Source organism: Cyclopterus lumpus, chromosome 16 (assembly GCF_009769545.1).
Source record: "Cyclopterus lumpus isolate fCycLum1 chromosome 16, fCycLum1.pri, whole genome shotgun sequence".
Taxonomy (NCBI): domain Eukaryota; kingdom Metazoa; phylum Chordata; class Actinopteri; order Perciformes; family Cyclopteridae; genus Cyclopterus; species Cyclopterus lumpus.
In genome coordinates this window covers 10,220,717-10,242,507 of record NC_046981.1, presented here as the reverse complement: position 1 = coordinate 10,242,507, position 21,791 = coordinate 10,220,717, and the positions used below count along the sequence as shown (strand labels likewise).

The following is a 21,791-nucleotide window of genomic DNA, read 5'->3' as shown; positions in this document are numbered from 1 at the left end:
CAGCAGCTCGTAGACATTCTCAGAAATGTCTGCAGTGTAGCTTGTAATACGCTAGTGTTGAGCAAAGTTTACTGCATGCCTTCTTTCACAAGTGGGAGAGAACGGGAGGGCTGAGGTAGAGGAGAAAAGATAAAAGCAAAAGAAGGTGAGAAATAAATAAGGATAAGTGTTAAAAAAATTTGACGTAGAGACAGGTTGTTCAAAGGCACTTGGAACATGAGCAAAAACAGTAAGGTGAAACGGCATGCAAAAATAGTTTGGTTTCAGGAAAAGGCAGGTTCTGTATCTCTAACAATAAGGCGGGTGAAGAAGAAAAAGCTCTTAACATATTAAATAAAATAAAAACAGCCTATCTTTAGGGTAAAATACTTCATGTTGGCAATTTGAAATCATAGTGATAAAAATTACAAAAAGGCAAGCAGCCGTATAAAAGTGATGCATAGCCCGAAGAGCAAAAATATGTCAGTCAGTGGTTCAACAATTACAAAACCATTCATATTATTACACCTCACAATTATTTTGGGTGGAACTACAGTTTTGCAGTGGTATTACATCCTCTCCTACCAGCATAGTGGTGTGTCACATCATCTGTTGCAGTGCGGATAGTGGTTTAATTGTAACTCCCCCCCCCCCCCCCCCCCCCCCCTCCCCCCCTCTGTAGCTCATGTAAACACCAAACAGCCTTCTGATAGACTAGATTCAATTCTAGCAACATACTTAAAACCATTCAAACTACAGGATTCACATGTTTAAGTCTACAGGATTCACATGTTTAAGTCAGGCCTGATTCTTGTGCAGAAACACTTTTACTGATTGCAAAAAGAGTAGAATCTCTTGCAATATTTTGCACAGCTGCTACACAATCTTAAAAATTAGGGTTATAATCTAACGTTTAAGTAAAGTGTGTTCTTTACGGTCAGATGACTGAGGCCAATATGGCTCGGGAAAAAAGGCTCCTGTAGTTTTAAAATTTGTGAGAACCACCCATCATTCGTTTCTACAACAGTTCCTTTATGGTTACAAGGATATAGATATATATATCTATATATATATATAGATATATATATATGTATATATATTTAAAAAAGGCATACATTTGTTGTGCATAAAATATTGAAATCTCTTGCCTCCACTGTCTATTCGTCTCCCCCAGGTAATGTGTACATCGTTCCTGAGGAGTAGTCTGTTTATGCAAAGCGTCGTGAGGATGGCAAAGTGGAGTACAACAGTGGTAGTTTCATAAAGTGGTCGTGGATGTTCATGAAGGCTCTGAATCGTCCCTTCATACTCTGGACTAGAAAGGTATCCCAGTGCTGAAATGTTTTCTCAGTGCTCTATTCAGGAAAAACAAAAACTCTCAATTTAAAATGGTGATATCCTTCACGTTATGCTCTGGGAAGCAGGGGACGTCATGGTTAAAGTATAGGTTCACATTTGTATCAGTCTCACAACACTGCCCACATCAATAGTTGTTGTCATTGTTCCTTCTGTCTACTCTGGCAGCAACAAGAGCCCGTTCTAAAGTGATTTTAATAAAAAAAGACATTCAACATCCTTCTTTTTTTTAGCATTTGCAGTGTATCCATGCATGTTCAGACACAAAGTCCATAAAGTCTGAACACGTGATGATTCTCACGAGTTAAACGGATATCTTTTTGCTATGATTTCTAAGTGATTTTATGGAACTTTTATTCATGATGGACACTGGAAATAATGATATCGCAAAGTGTAAGTCGGAAAAAAATAAGTGTGCTGAGATGTTACTAAAGTTAGATTTAAATAATTTAGATTTTTGACTGAAATTGCATTAGTTTACCAGTTTGAGAGATTTTATGTTTTTGTTTGTATTCACGCTAGTTATTTATGTTTTTTGCATGTTTGTTGCTAGAATCCCTTTTGGATTAACAAAGTCCTCTACCCATCTAAAAATACACATTTTGGGAGATTCTGACTTGATTTGAAGAATTCAGACTGCTCAAGTAAAGCAAAGAATAATGACTGTGGATTTGTTTCTTTAGGAAGGCCAGTATTCACAGGAGGAACAATCACACCAACTAAAACTACTTGCAATGTACATAAGGGCATGTGAGTATTTTATTAAGAAAAGATGAGGTCCTATCCTTGAAGTGGTCGTCTGTGGTTCATTTCATGTTGAAGGCCAGCAGGGGTCGCTCCTCTCTCCTCTGCCAAGGACTCTTCTTCTCCTCCTCTCCATCCTCGTGTGCTGCATCGTCATCAGGAGAGACTGACAGCAGCGCATGATCAGTCCTGAACGTCTCTTCCTCTGGTGTTGGCAAGGGAGGAGGAGAAGCAGGGGAGGAAGAGGAAAGTGAGGGCGGTTCTTCTTCTATTTGTACCCCTTCCACATCCCCCAGGCCCTGCTCCCCTCTCTGCCCCTCTGCTTTGGCTGACAGGATGGGTCCTGTTTTACTGTCCTGTGGGCTGCACTCTGGCGACTCCTCCTCGCTGCCTCCCCCTTCCACCAGATCATCCACATACACCAGCTGAGTGTAGGCCATGGCTGGTGCTGGGCCCTTCGACCTGTCAACCTCTCTTTCCTCCCGCCCTCCGTCTCTCCCCTTGCGGCCCACTCTTGGCTCGTTCAGGTCCACACCGGAGTCCAGACTGGCATCGTTGCTGTTGCCACGCCTCCCGCCACGTCTCCCGCCACTGCTATTACCTTGCTGACCTCCTCCGTTTGGCGTGTTGCTGTGACAACCCGCCCGCTGGAGATCGATGTAGGAGTGGCGAATATGAGCATTGGAGCGTCCATCAAGTGAGACAAACCAGGCTCGTGGGTGAAGCAGAGGCTTCCCTCCTCTTAGCTCCATTAAAGTCTTTTCCGCCCACAAGGTGTCCTCAATGTTTATTTCCACTAGACCCGTTTCCCCAAGAGCTGCTGGGATAGACAGAGACTGTGACAGACCGAGCCGTTCCCCGTCACCCTGGTTGGTGGGACACGGAGCACAGTCAGTGTGAGTTTGCCCCAGGGGCTGCTGGGAATGTGTGGCATTGAGCTCAGCCTGGATGGTCTCCAAGTCACTCTGCTGATCAGTCTGCAGCAGGAGGGCTTGACCAGACAGAGGGTGCTCCCCTGGCAGGCGCATGTAGTGTGCCGGGATCACCAGTGTAGGACGCACCCTCGTGTAGCCTTCTCCTCCACTTAGCAGGTCCACAGAGCCGCAGCACAGCAGCTGGCCCGGCCGGGAGAGCAACGGGGGACTGGTACGCTCCAGGTGGTCCACAGAGCGGGACAGAAGGTAGTCCGGAGCTCTGCACTCACATCCCTCCCCTCTACTGGGGGAGTGAGGAGGAGAGGAAGGGGAGACGCAATCAACAATCCCGACACCGCTCAGGTGGCTAGCCGACACCAGACCGTGATTGGCGGATGCATCTGAAATCGGATTGCTGGATGAGCAGACGGAGGTGTATGATTGACGGTAGCCTCGGTCTGTTCCGCATGAGAGGGCAGCCTTTAATTGGAACGTCTCCACAGACTGCAGGTAGTCTCTGCTGCGAGGCGTCAGATTGCCAAGAGATGAGCCGTGGTGGCTGTTGCCGAGAGAGGAGCGGCTGTGTTTGCTGTGATGGATTAGGCTGTGCTGGCGATGATTGTCTTGGTGCTCATATGAGGAAGGCTTCAGCATTGGTGTGGTCATGTCGGGCTCAGTCGCCGTAGAAACAAGTTCCAGCTGCGCCTAAAGAGTGCATCATATACAACTGTAACACACTTTTTAAATATACTTAGTGTAAAGTAAGATATAAAGCAGACACCAACCAAGGAAAACATCCTATCTAGTAAAGTAATCTTATCCCAGATCAAACAAGAGCATTTTTGAAACACTAAAGATTCTTCGTAGTTTGAGAAATATTTTTTTTATCCCCACCACAGGAATATTTGATGAAGGATTCACTCCTCAGCTGGGCAGATGTGACACAGGGAGCCAGTATTCCTCTAATGTTCACTACAACAGTGCATGTTAAACTAGCGACTGAACCGTTCTCTGTAAGTCAGACAGACCTCGTTGCTGATGAGGTTCAGGTGGGACATGGAGGTGGCTTGGTCCCTCTTACTGCCGTCCAGACCAGAGGACTGTGCGATCTTGCGGTGAGACCCTCGAGGCTTCAAACAACGACGCCTGCGCAACACAGAGACACAGAGATTAGGATTCAATCAGTAGAATCCGTTTGACTTGAAATTCTTCTCCTCGGAACAAATAAATCCAGGAACTTAAATTGTATAGTTTGTGCTCTACTTTGTTTACATTTAATTATTCAACCATTTCAAGTCACTACATATTTTCTGCTTCAATCGAACCAGATATGACCTGCTATGAATAACTTTCATATGAATTTGGACCATTTTGGTGCCGATATCACAACTGAAGATTGGATAATAGTGCAGAAAAATAAAACCTTTGAAGAGCTCATTATGTTCACTTTACGGAACTTCGCTAGTACATTTAGAGGCTAAATGTTGGCGAGGACAGATAGTTTTCAGACCTGTCACTGGATGCTGAAGGTTGCTGAATTGATTGAGACTAAAATAAATTTACCTCTAGTTAATGTTAAATTAAATGTGTCATACATGACATACATTAGTGTTCATGACACTAATGTGTATTATAAGATAAGATAAGATAAGATAATCCTTTATTAGTCCCTCAGTGGGGAAATTACAGGATTACAGCAGCATTGCTCACAGTAATAAGTAAAACAAGTAGTATAATAACAGAAATAAGATAAAAGAGTAAAAAACAAGAAGAATATTATATATACAGACGGAGTAGAAATAGAATAAAGTGGATAAAGTGTATAAAATAAATTAAAAAAATTAAAAAGTACTTAAACGTATTAGTATTGCACAAATATATATTTAGTATTCAGTGGACAACGTCAAGTACAAAAATTGTGAAGCATGAATTAGTCAGCTATTGTGCATTCACATGTTCCACACATAAGAACTATGTTTTGGAGACACATCTGGCAACTTCTGACACGCTTTAATGTTTCACACACCTGCAGTAGTACAACAGGAGGCAGAGCAGGCAGAGCAGGATGAGAGCCATGCCTCCCAGTATAGCCAACAGGAACACTGTGTGGTACGTGCTGATGTCCTTCGCAAACACTGGACCTGTTGGTCAGACCAGAGGTCATGAAGAAAATTAGTATTTTATGTGACAGCTTTTGCTCAATGAAAAAAAAAAACAATGTTTTATTATGATGTATTTTTATCACCCGCGACACCTACGCCAGTATTGTTTTCACCTTGTAAAGCGTCAGACATACATTTTGCAAACGCGGTTTCATTTATACTACAATTGAGGGTCCGTGAAGCTTTGGCATTTCAAGCAAGCGCATTTTCTGATCCACAAAATCTGTGTTGTAATCTGTGTCACTGCAGTCTCTCACCTGAGTGTAGTGGGGACATGGCGGCCACCCAATATCCCAGCTGAGGAGCAATGTAGGTCAGACTGAGCTGGTTGCCGTCCCGCTGCACATGACCCCAACTGCTCTTTATCCAGGCCCCTTCACACACACACACAATCACAGGGCTTCAAATTAAATTTCCCAACAATGTTGTTGTATAAGAAACCGTGTGTCCATTCACAGAGTGCATTAGAGGCAAAGTGACAACTCCTAGGCTTGCAGCAACCTCTCACCTGACTCTTATAAACAAAGCAGCACTCTACTTACCTATGTTTAAATACCTGTCAAGTTTGTTATTTATGTTTAAAAAGAAAAATGTGTTACTGTGACAGAAGTATGATCAATCAACATAAGGATTCACCAAGTTAAATTCAAGACTTTCCAAGACCTTTTTAAGACTACATATCATTTTTTGTTGTTAAAATGTCCACTTCTGAAACGAGGAGCTTTCGGACTGAATGTTTGCTACAGGTCTGATGATGCAGACAGAAATGAAAGATGTTTTTCCTAAACTCAGATTGCTCAGCAGTGAGGAGTCTATTTTGGCAGTACTTAACTCTCCCACATGGAGGCAGCATGCTCAGGCAAATGTCCCTAAGAGCCTATGAATGGGAGCACAATACCAGCTCCAGCAGTGCCAGTATACCAAAAGAACACAATAAAACCAGAGTCACTGATTGATTGGCTCACAGTAACTCTGCTCCAAGAGGAAACATTCAGTTGTGCCTTCACGCTTCCCCTCCTTTGGGTCTCAGGGCTTACATGGTGAACCACTTTGTTTATTTCCAGTTACACAACATCAAGTGGTCAGGAATCTAAATCGATCTTTTGGAGGGAGGAAACAAAAAAAAGAGGGAAGGAGAAGAAAACAAAGAGAGGAAACAAGAGCGAACAAAAGGGAGGAATGGAGGAAGATATGAGGGAAATGGCACAAGGAAAAGAGGGAAAGAGAAACGAGTGAGGCTGTGTGACTCAGCACGCACGCACGCACACACACACACACACACACACACACAGCCCTGCCCGGATTCACCCTGGCTGTGTTTCCACAGGGGAGTCCTCTCTCTGTATGACTGACCTGACCACAGAGATATGTAATGACTCTGTTCCCAAACCTCAATCCAATACACTGCACGGAGTCTGGCGACTGCTTAGACAATGCAAACATTTACAATGTCAATACAGCCTGTAAATTACTTCAGCTTCTCGCCCACTCATGCTCGGTCAACCCAGCTGACATGAGGGTCTTTTTGTAGTCTGCTCACCTGAGGAAGATGATCTGCATCAAACTCCTCTCAGGGTGAAGGTGCATCTGTTTACGAATGGCACACACAAACTAGGGAACTTGATGTTTGTGCGTGAAATCATTTTACCTCACGTTATACAAGAGAAAAACAGGTTTTTGTGTGTGTGCACACACATTTGCACACTCTGTAAACACAACTAAACTTCTTTCTGTTTTTTCCAACAAGGCACCACATGGATTTCAGAAGAAGTTTCTTTGTGTCCGTTTTCTGTCCTAAGTTTAACACATACATATACATACATACATACATACATAACTACGCACACACACACACACACAGTGAAGAAACTTAGTCAGGAGATGGGCCTCTCTGTTGTGTTACTTATTTGGTGGGTTGCTAAGCAACACAAGATATAGGCCCGCTGCTAGAGGCTGTGCATAGGCTACGTGTGTGTGTGTGTGTGTGTGTGTGTGTGTGTGTGTGTGTGTGTGTGTGTGTGTTCTCAGCTTTTATCAAAGCCCTTTTTATAAGCTCTGGAAGTTGATACTTTGGGCACTTTAAACAAAGCCTTATCATCTTTAAAACCATCACAGTGCAAAGATGGTTCAGATTTTCATCATTTATTGGCTCAATTAAAATGTTCCTTGATTAGCAAGAATTTCCGGGTCTCATCACAAATGCAGTTAGGACTAAAACATGTTTATATAAAGACTTAGGACATTAGATTTCTTTAATGTCAGTGATCACAGGTTATTTCTGCTGTCCCAAAATGGCCAAAATAAACTCAGTTATTGCAGGTTTAATAGATTATTTAATTGCTAGCGGATTAATCGACAAAATGTGTAATTTTCAAGTACATACCATTTCACCAGAAACATTTTAATAGGTCCCAACAGAGCACAAACATAATGTACAGTAGATCTGGAAATGTGATCCTAATGTACACAGAGAAGGATGTTTTGTTTTGCAGACACTCAACTGATGATCTAATCACTGTCTTTCAGCTGCGCCTGTCCAAGCAGAACTGGGTGTGTCACATTGCGGGACGTCTGACAACACAGATTCAAGACTGCTGAGATAAACAAAGGTTCCAGAGAGGGTTGAAGGGTCTCCGCCAGAGGAGCCAGCACCGCAGAGCTCTTTGTTTATTTAGTTCAAGATTTAACTGAGCTCCAGCAGATTATACATCCACGGTCCAATCTTGTGATGCCTGGCACTATTTGGGTTTTGACTCGCAGATTAATGTGGAGCCGCATGTTGGTAATATTTTCATGGTCTTATGAATAAATGCATTCATCACTCAGACATGGGGCTGCAAAAACTTGTGACCTCACTGCACTGCGTGGATATGCACGTGGTTTGTTAATGCTTCTATTCTGATAATTTCCTAAAATCATTCAATCATGGAAGTGGATCTCATTTACATAGAAGTGATTATATAACAGCACTGCACTTTTAAAAGGGTTATTTTTCAGATATCTTAGCGGAAGTAGACTTTATACTGGGAAAGTCGTACAGTTTTTTTGTTACTCGGTACATACCCAAGCGCGGGTCAAATCTCCAAGCAGGGATGTGATCATTTTCCTTCAGGCCACTGTCAGCCGGCAGGGGGACGGAGACGGTGATTGGCTCATTCACCTGCAGCTCCACTCCGTCGCTGGCCAATAAGTGAACAGAGATGGCTGCCACTGGAGTCAACTCAAACCTCTTCTCTGTGCCTGTGAGGGAAGCAGAAGAGTGTAAGAGAGGAGAAATGCAGTAAAAAGGAGAGAGAGTGGGAGTAAGGTGCACGGGAGGGGGAGCAGAGAAAGGAGTAACATGAAAAGGCGTAGATAAAGAAGAGTTGTAAAGAAAAGACAGACAGGAAAGAAAACAAAAGGGAAAAACAGGAAAGAAGGAAACCGGATGGAGAGTGAAAAAGCTGAGAGGGTGGAAAGTGTCACAAAGCACAAGTATGCTTGTGTTTCCTGGAGGGAGAAGGTACGTGCTGTGGCGAGGGGGATTGAGGGGTATTCAAGCTGAAACACACACACACACACACACACACACACACACACACACACACACACACACAGCCTAAAAGCGTGCAGGCGTGTGTTAGACAGAGAGCACACACACACACACACACACACACACACACACATACACACATACACACACAGGGGTTATTGTGTTTCAGGAGGTCAGATAGAGAGGCCTCTCCGGGGTAAAGTCTCTCTCATGTACCACTGCTTCTTCTGTTCTCTTCCCTCCCCACACCCTCTCATCAGCTTTCTCCTGTCATCTGTGGCCGACTCTCCTTGGCCCTATTTCTTACAGTCGAGTCTGTTACCTGCCGCCGGTTCGAGCCTCACCTGTGCCGTTGCCGCTGAGGACCTGCAGGTGGGGAAAGTGCTGGATGTGCGAGGGGGAGCTGGCCACCGTGAGCAGAGCAGTTAGGTTGGCGTAAGACGTGTTGGAGGGAAGACTCAGCGCTCTGCGTTGGAAATGAACTCTGGGCTGAGGCCTGAAACCTTGAGGAGCGACAGACAGAGAGACGTCAGAAAACATGGACATGTTGAATTTATATCCAAGTGTTTAAGCTTTAGACCAATTTCAAAAAGCTTTTGAAAAGATCACTGGCACACACTATTTGGCTCAGCGCCATTATTTTAGCGTGGCGAGCATCTGGATGAGCTGACATACGGCACAATGATTAACTGTTCATCATAACCTTTTGTATTTGTAAATAAACAAATCTGCTCTTTTAAATTGACAAAATATGATTTCACACGGCAAACATTGTCAGAAGAATGAAAGGTTCAGACAACGGCTGTGATGTGTAAATATTGAATTATTATTTAATAATACTTATAAATTATGTAATTTAAGTATTAAATACAAAAGTGTGTACTGACTTGGTGTGCATTTTTTCAATTTATAAAAATGTACATCTCACAGTTGTAATACAAACTAAACATTAAAATACGTAAAGAAAACATCTAGTACAACAACTACTTCAGTTTCCAGTTCAATTGAAATTCAATTAAGAAATCTGACAAAAATGTACGTTTCCTGGCAGCAGGAGTCCATTTTGCACACTGATGTTGTTTCAGAATGTTTTACAAGTCAATTCTCTACTCCTCGTTTTCTCCTAATGCCTTTTCAGTAGTGTAGCTATCAAATTAGGCTTAATGGAGGCAACTCTGCATCAATACAGTATATCGGCCAGTGTGATGCTACTTCCTAATATTTTTCTGTGCAATTAATAGCAGCCTTTTCATTTCTCCCCCTCCAGTCTCTGCCTGCCATTAACACATTATACTAAACGGTAAGAACTACATTTAGCTGGACTCAGCAAGGTGATGTCATTGTGGTCCGACCGTAGCGAGTGCACATTCCTCAGCAGTGAGACAAACATCCAGCTGTATATGAGAGTTCACCGTTTCTAGTTGTACTCAACATGAAGTTTGGCTCCGAAATGTATGTGCATCTTTGAACTCTTGAAGTTCAGGTGTGAGTGTTATTTCCCTTCCGAGAGTCTGTTTTCGTGAAAGGAAATGACCCTGTTTCTGTTCTTTGTGCGTTCCTTTCCTCAACTCTTCTTGTCTTTTTTTTCCCTCCACTTTCCTCTCACCTCATCTGTTCCTCCTTCTGTTGGACACTACTCTGCCCATCCCCCCCTTTCTCCCCTATTCTCTCCAACTGCTCCACCCACAAACCCCTTTTTTCCAGCACATACTGTATCATCCTCCTCCTCTTCCCCGTCTTTTATTCTCTCTCCTCGTGCCACATGCCAAGGTTTATCACTCCCCTGGGCACACAAGTTCACAACATCGTGACAAACAGTGTGTCGGACAGAGGGAAGAAAACTCCACTTTGACACGTGCTGTGGGCAGTGTGCACTCAAGAGGTTTGCATGTTAATGGCATCTGTATATTTATAAGTCTGTGAAGTTTTTATTATTATTTTTTTTTAGTTGGATAACACAGCTGACACATTAAATGATTCCCTTGTTGGTCAGTCACACAAAAGACCAAACACACAAAGAAGCTGTATTGATTCTGCAGAAAGCCTTAACTAATATAATTACACACACCGTAACAAAGAGGCTGACTAACAAAGATAGACGCAGGATTTGTGCATGTGTGGCTGGAGGATTTTTACTCAACAATAGGCTATTTACCGTCTAGGTGGGACGCATTATTTAAATTTTTAATTAAGAACAAAGGTACATTTTTTTGTTGTTGGTAGGTTTTTTTTCTTTAAAAAATGGGTTAAAAAGAAGAAACCAAAATGTTCAGAAAAACATTTTCGGCACAAAAACTGTAATTTAACAGTTTATTCTTCTTACAAATACAGAGTGTGTGTGTGTGTGTGTGCGCCGGGGGGAGCGCACTACCTTGTAAGCCTGAAACAATCTCCACAACATCTTCATACACCATCAGAGTAGCAGCTCTTTCTGGTAGCAGGTCCAGGCTGATGGAGGAAAATACTGGAACACAAATGAATACCACAAAGTGTGCACACTACATTAATGGACAGAATGAATACACAATCAGAGAAGAAACAAGCTGCAGCAATCTACCTAGCCACTTTAATGATCGCTATCAGGCATAACAAGTCATTAAACCATCTTTATAAATCTTTAATAGTCTGGCTTTCCATCCCGTCTGCTGTACAGGACACAAGTCTGACCCAGCAAAATGCACTTCTTTCCTCTTCCTTCCTTCCTTTCACTCCTCCATTGTTCAGAGCTGGTAAGCGTGATAATCCAATTGGCCGTCGTTCCGTTGGCTCATAATAGCCCCCCCTCTAGTCTACCTCCCCACTGCAACACACTCGTACACATACTTCACTGCCTCCTCTTGGGAGGTGTTCTGTGTGTAAAGTGTGTGTGTTAGTGAAAGGGAAGCTTAAGCAGCCCCCTTGCTGGGTTTTGGCATCTATTGTAATAAATTAGTAATGGAGCACTCCACTCAGCATTAGCTCTCACACCTGGCATAAACTGACAGTTTCTTTTCCACACAAACATACACACATCAAACTGGCTGCACACATGGAGATCAATAATCTACAAGCCAACACTATGAATCTAAATGTGGGTATTCAATAATATCCCTCATGCATTTGTTCTAAAATATCTCTCACACTCACACACACACACACACACACACACACACACACACACACACACACACACACACACACACACACACACACACACACACACACACACACACACACACACACACACACACACACACACACACACACACACACACACACACACACACACACACACACACACACACACACACACACACACACACACACACACACACACACACACACACACACACACACACACACACACACACACACACACACACACACACACAACCCTACCAGGTAATCTGGAGGGAGTCCAGGGCACAGAGTTTGGCACATATCCCCGTTTGGTTGCGGTGACGACCAACGGTGTCCCAAGGCGGTAGGGAAAGCGCAGGTAGGTGTTGCCGTCAGGTGATGAGGTTTCCGTGGTTACAGAAGTGTGGTTGGCGAAGAGCTGTATTGCGGCTCCTCCCAGGGGCTGGTGAGTGCTGGCATCGCTCAGGTGAACCTTCAGAGTCACCTCTGTGAACAAACGGAGTGTTTACTGAGTATATATCCAAGTGCTGGTGTGGAGAGACGAGTGGCACACAGACTTAAAACACAGTGGCGTTATAATCACTGCCGTCTCAAACAGGCATCTCTTTAACTGGGTTGGTTTCAGTGGCAGACACTTTGTCTTCAATCGACGGAGACGGCGTTCCATAACCCAGCCAATCACAAAGAGATGGCCATTTCCTGGACTCTTTCCGATGTCACTTCCCCTCTAAAACAATGGACCATTTCCCTCTCTCAAAGAAGCCTTGGTCCACAGAGGGAAAACAACTGCATATATAAACACTCCGTGTAAACGTGAAGAGGAATTAAAGAATGTACACACACTGCCTATTGATGATAAACTCGCACTAAAAGCACCTTTAAACTAAAAACTAACAGTTCACAGCATGTGGATTTAATGGATTAATACAATCTTTAAGACCTGTTTATAGACAAAATGATGAATTGAATAAAAATCAATGGATTATTCAACAATGAAAATAATAATTTGATGCAGGCCAATAAAACATGCAACATCCATTTGTGCTGCACCCTCGTTGTGAAACAATAAACAAGATATTGCCACAGTGCCGGTAATCTGTGGCAGCAGTTAGGTGGGACTGCAGGAGATGCTGTTGCATGGATGCTAATTTGTATCAGTGATTGTTGTTATTAAGGGTAACGTAAGGTTGCAGCTGATAAAGTGGGGCTGATTTGAATTACTGTTATATACTGATGAGTAGCGTATGAATTTCACCCCTTTTGGATCAATAAAGTTTTAGCCATAGAAATTGATGTTCCACACACACACACACACACACACAGTAAATAGTAACTAAAAGTATCAAATGGAAAAAATCAAAACTTGGTATACTATAATTTAAAATGTACACAAACCCACAACCTCTCTCTCCATCTTTGCAAACACAACAGCCTAAACCCTGTTTGATCATTGGCTGCCGGTTGACCCACGGTGACCTTTCAATTAAGGCTGAAAGGTTTTCTTCCTTCACCTAAATATGCCCACCTCCCCCATACTCTGTGCAACTGAATTTCATCGTAACTCTTTCTTGTAACCCCACCCTCCGTCTAACACACACACACACACACACACACACACACACTAACACTACACATTCCCCTGACTAGACCGATCCCCCTCCCCCCACTCAGAGATCCTGCGGTCAGCAAGGAACTACTATGACAGATCTGGTGAGAGTTCAGCCCGAGTGCAGCAGGCTCCACCTAAAAACAGAGCGCTGCACCAAATGATACCTTTGCATGTGACGTGTTGGAGTGAGGAGGTTCGGCAGAGCAACGTGTCATTTTCAAACTATACGCATCATTACCCCGAGAGGTCTGGTGTGAATATTTGCTCTGTGGCTGCTTTCAGACTCTTCACTTCATTCATATTGCATTGGCACTGTCACAGCTAGAGGACTAGAAAACAAAAAGACATGACAGAAATTTGCCATAGCATTAAGAATTGGTGTGTGTGTGCACAGAGAGAGATCATGACCTCACTTCCTGTCCCACTCCCAGTGATGTGTTGTTAGGGGTACCAGCTGTGCTCACTTTAAAAAAAAAAACTCCCCTGGGAGACTCCAGATTGACAAATGCAACAGTCGCCCTCCCAATCCTCATCCAACAAATCACTACTGTGATGACATCATTGTTAAACAAGCTAGAGTCTCCTCTGCTCCAACACACAGGAGAGAATATGATGTTCAACCTGAAGAATGACAGAAGATCTCGATTCTGCAGCTAAACCAGCACCTTTAACTGTCCCTCGCTGTATTTACTCCTCATCCGAGTGTGTTGAGTACCATATGGAGGGTACAGGCATCAGAGAGAGTTTTGTCTGACCAACGCTGTGATCTCAGACCAATTATCCCAGACAGCAGCAGCCAAAGCAGCAGGGTGGTGTGTCTGAATGCAAGTAGAAAGATAGGAACCTAAAAGGAGAAAACGGGGAAGACAGAGTGTGTATGTTTTTCAGTCCACTAAAACTTGAATTAATGCGAGCTTGGTGCATTAATCTGAGGTTACAGGGAGGCGAAGCATTTCTGCACCATAAAAGTGAGGTGTGATAAACTGGAAATGCCTGGTATGGCTGGCATCTGTGGGGTGTGTGAGGGGGTTTGGTGTTCTTCCAAACAGAGGAGGGGGGGAAGCAGATGCTTTCTGCACACGAGGCTGATTTGAAAGCTCGTCCACAACATCCAGTCGAACTACGTTCAGCTGAGTGGAGCGACTTTTCACAAGTTACTGGACTTCCAAGTGATGTCAGTGGAAAAAACTACATTATTTTGTTAAGAATTAATCTGTTGTTGATGTGCATTTTCAGTAAGCACATAAGATTTTTTTTTTTTTTTTAATTTTCAGGGGAAATATTCTGATTGATTTAAAAAGATTTCTAAATTATTTTTAAGCTGGAGGTTAAAAAGATGGATAATAAATAAAAGCCAAATGCAACAACTTCAACTTTGCGACTTAAATGTTACTCAAGCTTCAACTGAATAGAACAACATTTGGGGCCGATGAGGAAGGCTACAGTTGTTATATTACGGTATAATACAAACATAAAATGCCATATTTTCATCATATTTCGTAGACTGTTTTCCACCATTTGAGGGTTAACTAGCACTTTTTTAAATGACTTAATCTCCATACCCTTGTTTTTCTCCTTCAATGACATAATGGCATCCAACTGGAGAAAATGCTCAACAATGTCAAATTGGTTTGGGGTTTGGGATAGAGAAGATCAAATCTTCAACAAACCACAATAATATATTCATAAGAGTGAGAAGACGGTAACTGCAAATGTATTTATCCCGATTTGAAGCAAGAGTGCATGGTTGATGACGAGAAGAGACAGAAATCATGTGACAAGAATGGAAGAGCTCTTGTAAAATTGACACGTTTAAATAAATAAAAGTATACAGTCACATATCATATTAGTATTATATCATAAATGTATCCTTAAAAAAAAAAAGCAATGCAGTCAAGGATTAAAGTATAGGAAAACTACACCTGCATGTCAATTTCAAACTCCGACTAACTGTGATTCTGGATGTAATTACTTGTTCAACCACAGCAAAAAGTAAAAAACAAGAACTGAAGCGAGTTGTTTTCCATTCAGAAAAAATAACAAACATCTGATTCTCTAAAACAAGAAATAATTAGGTCTTTTAAAAAAAGTTATGGGAACGAAATAAAGAACACACAAAAGGTCAATGCAATTAAGAATGAATCATCAACAGGGACAACGGGAAACATGACAAGACATGTCACAACATGTGAAAAAGAAGAAAATTGTGTTTTAAAAACAAACACACACACACACACCACGCCCGTAGTGAACTACAGCTCTGCCACTATAAGAAAAGAAAAGGGCTATCAATAGGTGTTCAGCCTGCTATTTCCCCTCATCTGGATTAAAAGTCGATCCCATTAACTCAGCAGGGGACGCAGCAATTAGGTAACATTATTATGTCTCTGGCTGCAGAACACATGGACTCTTACCACAGCACATATTCCCATCCACATACTGCATTATAAGCCATTATGCTCGTTGGCTCAGTAGATCATTGCCCCCCCCCCCTCCCTAAACACTATGCTTTCTCATGACCTGGTGTATCTTCCCCAAAAGGGATCTGCTGTTGGCACTCACACCAGCAGCTCATGATTACAATCAAGTTTGGCTAGCTGGTGACAATACGATTGGATTGGTCTACTTCCTGGAAGCCCTTGTCCAGCTTCAGCGAATGTTTGTCTGTGAGAGATGCAATGCCATGCCTATTATGGGCAGCAGTAATGTGAGTGAGATCTATATCTGCGGGTAGATTGTCTGTCTGGCTCCACTCATCCATGTTGTCTGCTGGACAGACCATGAGAAGTCCTCAGTATCGACCTGAACATAACCTCCCCCGGGACAACTGAAGGTCAATCTGAGACAAAGTGAACACCAGAGAAGGAAAGTGAGAAAGAAAGAGAAAACAGATAGCAGAGAGAGGCATGGACAGACTTTACCTTGTTCTCTACAGGAGCTTGTTGTTGTGAATTTAGCTAATTGTTGTGATCCAGAAAATGCCTGAGGACAATCTTTGAAGGAGAACTACTTCAAAGGCTCCTGAACTGATCACGAATATATAATATCAGAAACCAACTTGATAAAAATCAATAATACGCATTACTTTTTAAAAAGCCTGACTGATTTACAGCATCAGTTACTGTAGGTTTACATTCATACTTGTACTGTAAAGTAAACACAGTTGTAGTGAGAAGACCTAATGGAGGCCCAACGAAAAAGTAATACAGACAACGTGTGCGATGTCTGCATGCAAGAGATAAAAGTGATGGATAAAAACAGATGTGGCTCCACTTTAGAAGTTACTATGACAGGGAAGCTTTGAAGTTCGTGACTGAATGAGCCGCCAACAGATTATTGTGATTCATGCTGGCTTTAAAACTTTGAATGGCTCGTCTGTTGTAAGTGACATGATTCCTTTAGAATACACTGCTATCTGCAGACACTAGAAACTTTATGCCTTTTAACACCATTTTTGTATTTAATTCCTTGAAGCAACAGCTTGTCTTCTTCCATCTTCTTTTATCTGTAGCATTTTAAAAAAAAGCAAAACCCTGGTGATGCTCGTTATATATGTATTACTTAGCAGGGCGGATTATTTCCTTTTCTTTATAGGTATGTCTATAAAATGTCAAGAAATATTAAAATAACAAATCAGTTATATATCACATTTTCACATTGGAAAAGCTAGAGCCAGAGAAGGTTTGGCATTTTAGCTTAAAAAAGGACTAACTATATTAATCAGTTATCACTATTGATGTATATATAATATATAAACATAATGTTATATATAGTAAGCTGACACACTTTGCGGGTTTTGTTGGTTGGGTAAAACAAATCATCTAGGGCTCTGGGAAATTGTTTTTTTCCACGATTTCAAAACAAGGAAATAATCATTAGTTGCAGCTCCAGCACAAAGTGTAAAGTTTGAGCTTGTTGGACTCCATCTACTTCCGGTTTGACACCTGAACCAGGTGGATGGTTGCAGTCATGGTTTAGTAAACCTAAATAACACACAGAAACAGCATAACAGCAACCTCCTTCCACAAAGTGCAAACAGTGCGAGACCTTTACGCCGTTAGAGGTCCACATCATGCTCCATTATAGTGGTCCATCTTCCCAGAGAGACCCTCACAAAGAGAGAAAGAGGGGTTTCTGAAATGACAAATCGCAGCAGCTGGACTCACTCCTCCGCTGCCTTATTCCGGACAATACGAGGGCATGTTGACACTGACAAAGTAGTCCACACAGATATGACTCCACCACAACGAAAACCCAGATAACAAACGTGTCAGATAAGTTCTCCTTCAGCCTCCAGCTAACTTGCTAAAGCTACGTTCGGGTCACATCAGCACCCCGGCTGGTTAGCACCAACATTAGCCCCCATCTTGATACCGAGGCACTAAACGCGTTAAAGCACTTTTACCCTCCGTGGCTGCACCCTCCGGTGACGTTTTGGCGTCCGCTCTGGAGCCGAGGAGTCCCACCAGGAAGAGGACCGCCGCAGCGGCTCGTCTCCGGTCCGCAGCCCGCATCGTTGCAGATGTGAGTATCCAAACAAAAAAAACAAAAAGTAGAAGCCAAATATATTGTTTTCACCAACTCACTGAGCGGCCACAATGGGCGCACACTGGGTTTATTCCGCAGAGGGGGCGAGTCTCCATGTTTAGCAGCATCAGCCTGTGAATCCGTGCTTCCCCCGAGCCGTCGTGCATCCCTCGGCCCTTGTGCCGCTACGTCGTTTTTTATTTTTTTCATCGACTGGTCAGAGAGGAAGACGGCCCCCTTTCCTCTGAGCCACATGCCGGAGAACAGCACCAACAGGAGGCTCCTTCCTCTCACATGTGCGGACCTCCAGCGCCACCTGCCAGACAAATAGTGGACAGTTTCTTCCAGCTTGTTTTTTGCTGCTCGGGGTAATTTCTTTATTATATTCTCCTAATTTTGGGCCCAACATGACAGAGCCCAAAACTGACGTCAAAGATTTAAATAAATGATATAATAGTTTTAGTCAACTAAATCGGAGAATGAAGGAAACATATAAAGCGTAAAGTACCAATCAGTTGATCCAATGAATTACAACTTTATTATTTTATTAATCTGATCTTTTCACGCTAAACTTCATTCATTTAATTAGTTATATGTATTCAGTTTTATTTTTGATTTGTCTGATAATCTTTTATAAAAAACGCTTTTTTTCAAATTAATTCACAACACAACACAAAATGACAATCTCCTGATTTTGGGCTAAAAATCACGAAAACCCCAAACTAACATAATGACACCTTCGTCTCCCTCTGCACATGAACTGCTTTAATTATTAGTTCCCTTCTGTTTTTGAACCCAAAGGTCTTGTGCCATTTATGTTTGTAGCACAGGCTCCTCCTGGTCTCTGTACGGACCTCCAGCGCCATCTGCAGCCCGAAAAGAAAACTGCCAGAGAGAAGTAGGTATGAAATCATATTACCTGTTTTAATGTAAACTATTCGGCAGGTTGAACTTTCCAGGGGGGTCTTATTTGTTTGTTTTTACTCCCAAGAGTAAATCAACCACCACTTCTCCCAACAGCTGCAAATGTTCTTTGAGAAAACAATAAGATCTTCAATACTCAGGTTAGTCTTTTTTTTGATTTCTCACTTTCTTTTGATTGAGATATACTAGTTTAACTTATTCCGATTTCTAAAAGCTATTCAAATAAATCAATCACTGCTCATAACATATGAAATATATGTGCAATCTATAATGAAGCATTGTGAATATATGTTACATCACAAACCAAAAAGGTTGGTAATCATATATTATATTTAGAATTAAATATTTGCTCTGCTTATGTAAGCGAAACTGTCTTTTCACAACAGCTACCAAATCTATAAAAGTCTCTCTCGTGCAAACAGGTTAGACGGGTTGTTGCCATCAACTATAATATAACGAGGAAGTCTCATAGCAGTACTAGTAGTGCTTCCAATAACTCGTGAATACTTGGATCCAGTTCTGTGATGACTTTCCTTTAACCTTCAGTTTTCCTGTTTTTCATATGATCTAGTCCTGTACACATGAAGTGAAGCTTGCCGAGAGATTAAAGTATTTTTCCAGACTAAGAGACTCCACCGATGAAGACCTGCAGCTCAGACATGAGGCGCTCTGCTCTCATAATCCTGATGATCAACAGCTTCTGTGCCTTTTCGCAAAGTAAGAATGAGTTTTACATGTAATACTGGGTTCTAGTAACATTAAAAGGCTACTTATGGAAACCAAGACAGGATCAAATAGAAGGCTCTTGCTGGAGATCTTTGTCATTATAGGTTTATACAAATACATGTTTAATTTTCCATATTTTCTACTGTTTCCAGTTCCCCATGAAGTTGTCTATGTGGTGGGCTGCTTTGAAAATGGCACAACTGAAGCTGTGTTTGAGTTTGATGCAGAGGAGCTTCTGTACGTGGACTTTGACAGAGATGAGGTTGTTTACACTATGCCCAGATTTCTTACTGACGACCCAAGCAAACTATTTGAGAATTTGAACGTATTTAATAACGCTAAGAAAAACCGGAACATATGTTTATCAATTATTAAAATTTATAAATTGGAGGAGAACAATCCACCAGAAGAAATGGGTATGTTAATCTCAACAGTTCTCTCTAGTGATGTGATTGACCAAAAGCAGATGCTAGTTTTTAATTGTCCTTTGTCCCACTATAGACCCCCCTGAGAGCATCCTCTACCCTTCAGAAGAAGTTCAGTTGGGAGTTGAAAACAGCCTCATCTGCTTTGTGAATCATTTCTACCCACCTGAGATCAAAGTCAGCTGGACCAGAAATGGCCGTCTGGTGTCGGAGGGGCAGTCACTCAGTCGATATTATCCCAATAATGACCAAACCTTCCACCAGTTCACCACCCTGACGTTCACACCAAAGGAGGGGGATATTTACAGCTGTACTGTTGAACACTTAGCTTTGGACAGGCCTAAAACAAGGAGCTGGGGTAATTGTGTTCATCGAGTGAAGCCACTTAAATATTAAAGTATTACAATGATTTATTGTGAAATACTTTTTTTGCGTCTGCAATAATGCTTTTTCTTTTTTACATTCCTCCACAGTACCTGACTTCAGTCATCCCAGTCTTGGACCAGGTGTTTACTGTGGAGTGGGCCTGACTGTGGGCTTGTTGGGAGTAGCAGTTGGAACTTTTCTAATGGTTAAGGGATGCCGTGGACAGTAATTTAAAAGATACACATGAAATCTATGATGATGGTGTACATGCATTTTAAACAAAATAATGTTTGAGTGCACCATTAATCATCTTTTAAACTGTGACTTAGCTTTGAGAGAGGTTTGAACATTAGGCCTGCTGTGGCCCATTGAAGAATTAAATAAATGAAGATTAAATGATCAGTTTATAAATACCCTGTACGTATGCTAGATTATGTTGTACTTCTTAAGAGAGACTGTCACGTTTTATGGAATAAATAACGTATTTTCCGTATTTAAAATGAAATGCTGAATTCATAAGCAACCTCTACTCCACGATGTACACTCAAACCTAAAAGAGATCAATATTTTTGACATTACTGAATTCAGGAAGGGCTTTGCATTTACACATTGTATGACAAATGGGCCTTTGGGTCTTAATAAAGTTTATTAAAACTTCTTTGAAATTCATTTATTGTCATTTTTGTTTGCCTTGTTATTACTGTGTCGTTGATTACCGCGTACCATGCTGTCTGTTGGATTACTGTTATCTGTAACTTTATTATATTGAGGTTTCAATTACACACTAACTTTTCTTGAACATATAATAACCTTCATTTAATCAGGTAATCATATTCAAGATCTCTTTTGCAAGAGCGCCCAATATATGATGAGTGATGATGTAATGAGGCGGACTTTGCAGGAGACCTTTATAAATACAAATGTCAGAAAGTAGTTCCCTTCTTGTTGCTAGTGAGGACCAGCTTACTTTCTCATGTACTACAAAGTGATGAGGACGATATTTATCTCCTGTATTGAAACACAGTGCACGATGATAAACTGCATCTAGTTGTTTAAGATATGAGAATTAAGAATATATCCAACAGACAATATGGTTGACTAATCATGTTCCTGTCCTCAAGTAAAAAGCAGTGATGAAGAAAAACTAAGTAAATTAAGAATTATACTTAAGTACAACTTTGAGTTGCTACATTTCAGAGGGAAATATTGTATTTCTTCCTCCACTACTTTAATGGGGCAGCTTTGGTTACCGTTTACAGATTACATTTAACTTATAAAACAGTATATAAGGTACTTTAAACTAAACTTCTCCTCCACAAGCTACAACATTAACATGCCTTGTAAAATGAAACTCCAATAATTAAATATATAATAATATAACTCTGACATTGGCCATTCTGCTGCATA

The 21,791-nt window shown here is 41.8% G+C and overlaps 2 protein-coding genes across 4 annotated transcripts; one reads left to right on the top strand and one right to left on the bottom strand.

Annotated features, from left to right (window-relative positions):
- Window positions 1-656: 656 nt before the first annotated feature.
- fam171a1 (family with sequence similarity 171 member A1) lies at window positions 657-18,222 on the bottom strand. Its single transcript, XM_034553976.1, has 9 exons — window positions 17,822-18,222; window positions 12,066-12,293; window positions 11,059-11,151; window positions 9,032-9,190; window positions 8,219-8,395; window positions 5,413-5,529; window positions 5,020-5,134; window positions 4,022-4,139; window positions 657-3,698 (listed from the first exon to the last, which is right to left on the bottom strand). Exons 1-9 carry the CDS (start codon window positions 17,928-17,930, stop codon window positions 2,142-2,144), a joined length of 2,673 nt encoding a protein of 890 aa, XP_034409867.1. The 5' UTR covers window positions 17,931-18,222; the 3' UTR covers window positions 657-2,141.
- Window positions 18,054-21,009, top strand: LOC117745568 (H-2 class II histocompatibility antigen, A-U alpha chain-like). 3 transcript variants are annotated; one of them, XM_034553979.1, is made up of 7 exons: window positions 18,054-18,311; window positions 18,745-18,845; window positions 18,964-19,007; window positions 19,439-19,584; window positions 19,746-20,009; window positions 20,095-20,376; window positions 20,492-21,009. In XM_034553979.1, the coding sequence occupies exons 4-7, from the start codon at window positions 19,506-19,508 to the stop codon at window positions 20,611-20,613; spliced, it is 747 nt and encodes a 248-aa protein (XP_034409870.1). In that variant the 5' UTR covers window positions 18,054-18,311; window positions 18,745-18,845; window positions 18,964-19,007; window positions 19,439-19,505; the 3' UTR covers window positions 20,614-21,009. The 3 variants fall into 3 exon arrangements, with proteins under 3 accessions (XP_034409870.1, XP_034409869.1, XP_034409868.1); XM_034553978.1 differs by having other exon boundaries at window positions 18,935-19,007; XM_034553977.1 differs by lacking the exons at window positions 18,054-18,311; window positions 18,745-18,845; window positions 18,964-19,007 and having other exon boundaries at window positions 19,235-19,584.
- Window positions 21,010-21,791: the final 782 nt, after the last annotated feature.

Bases quoted from the DNA above. Each gene is read 5' to 3' on its own strand.
- fam171a1 (XM_034553976.1), bottom strand. From the start codon at position 17,930: ATGCGGGCTGCGGACCGGAGACGAGCCGCTGCGGCGGTCCTCTTCCTG. The intron at 9,191-11,058 runs GTAGTGCGCTCC...TCGCTCCTCAAG, and splicing joins GATTGTTTCAGGCTTACAAG to GTTTCAGGCCTCAGCCCAGA. The intron at 5,530-8,218 runs GTATGTACCGAG...GTGTGTGTGAAG, and splicing joins GAGATTTGACCCGCGCTTGG to GGGCCTGGATAAAGAGCAGT.
- LOC117745568 (XM_034553979.1), top strand. From the start codon at position 19,506: ATGAAGACCTGCAGCTCAGACATGAGGCGCTCTGCTCTCATAATCCTG. The intron at 19,585-19,745 runs GTAAGAATGAGT...TACTGTTTCCAG, and splicing joins CTTCTGTGCCTTTTCGCAAA to TTCCCCATGAAGTTGTCTAT. The intron at 20,377-20,491 runs GTAATTGTGTTC...ATTCCTCCACAG, and splicing joins GCCTAAAACAAGGAGCTGGG to TACCTGACTTCAGTCATCCC.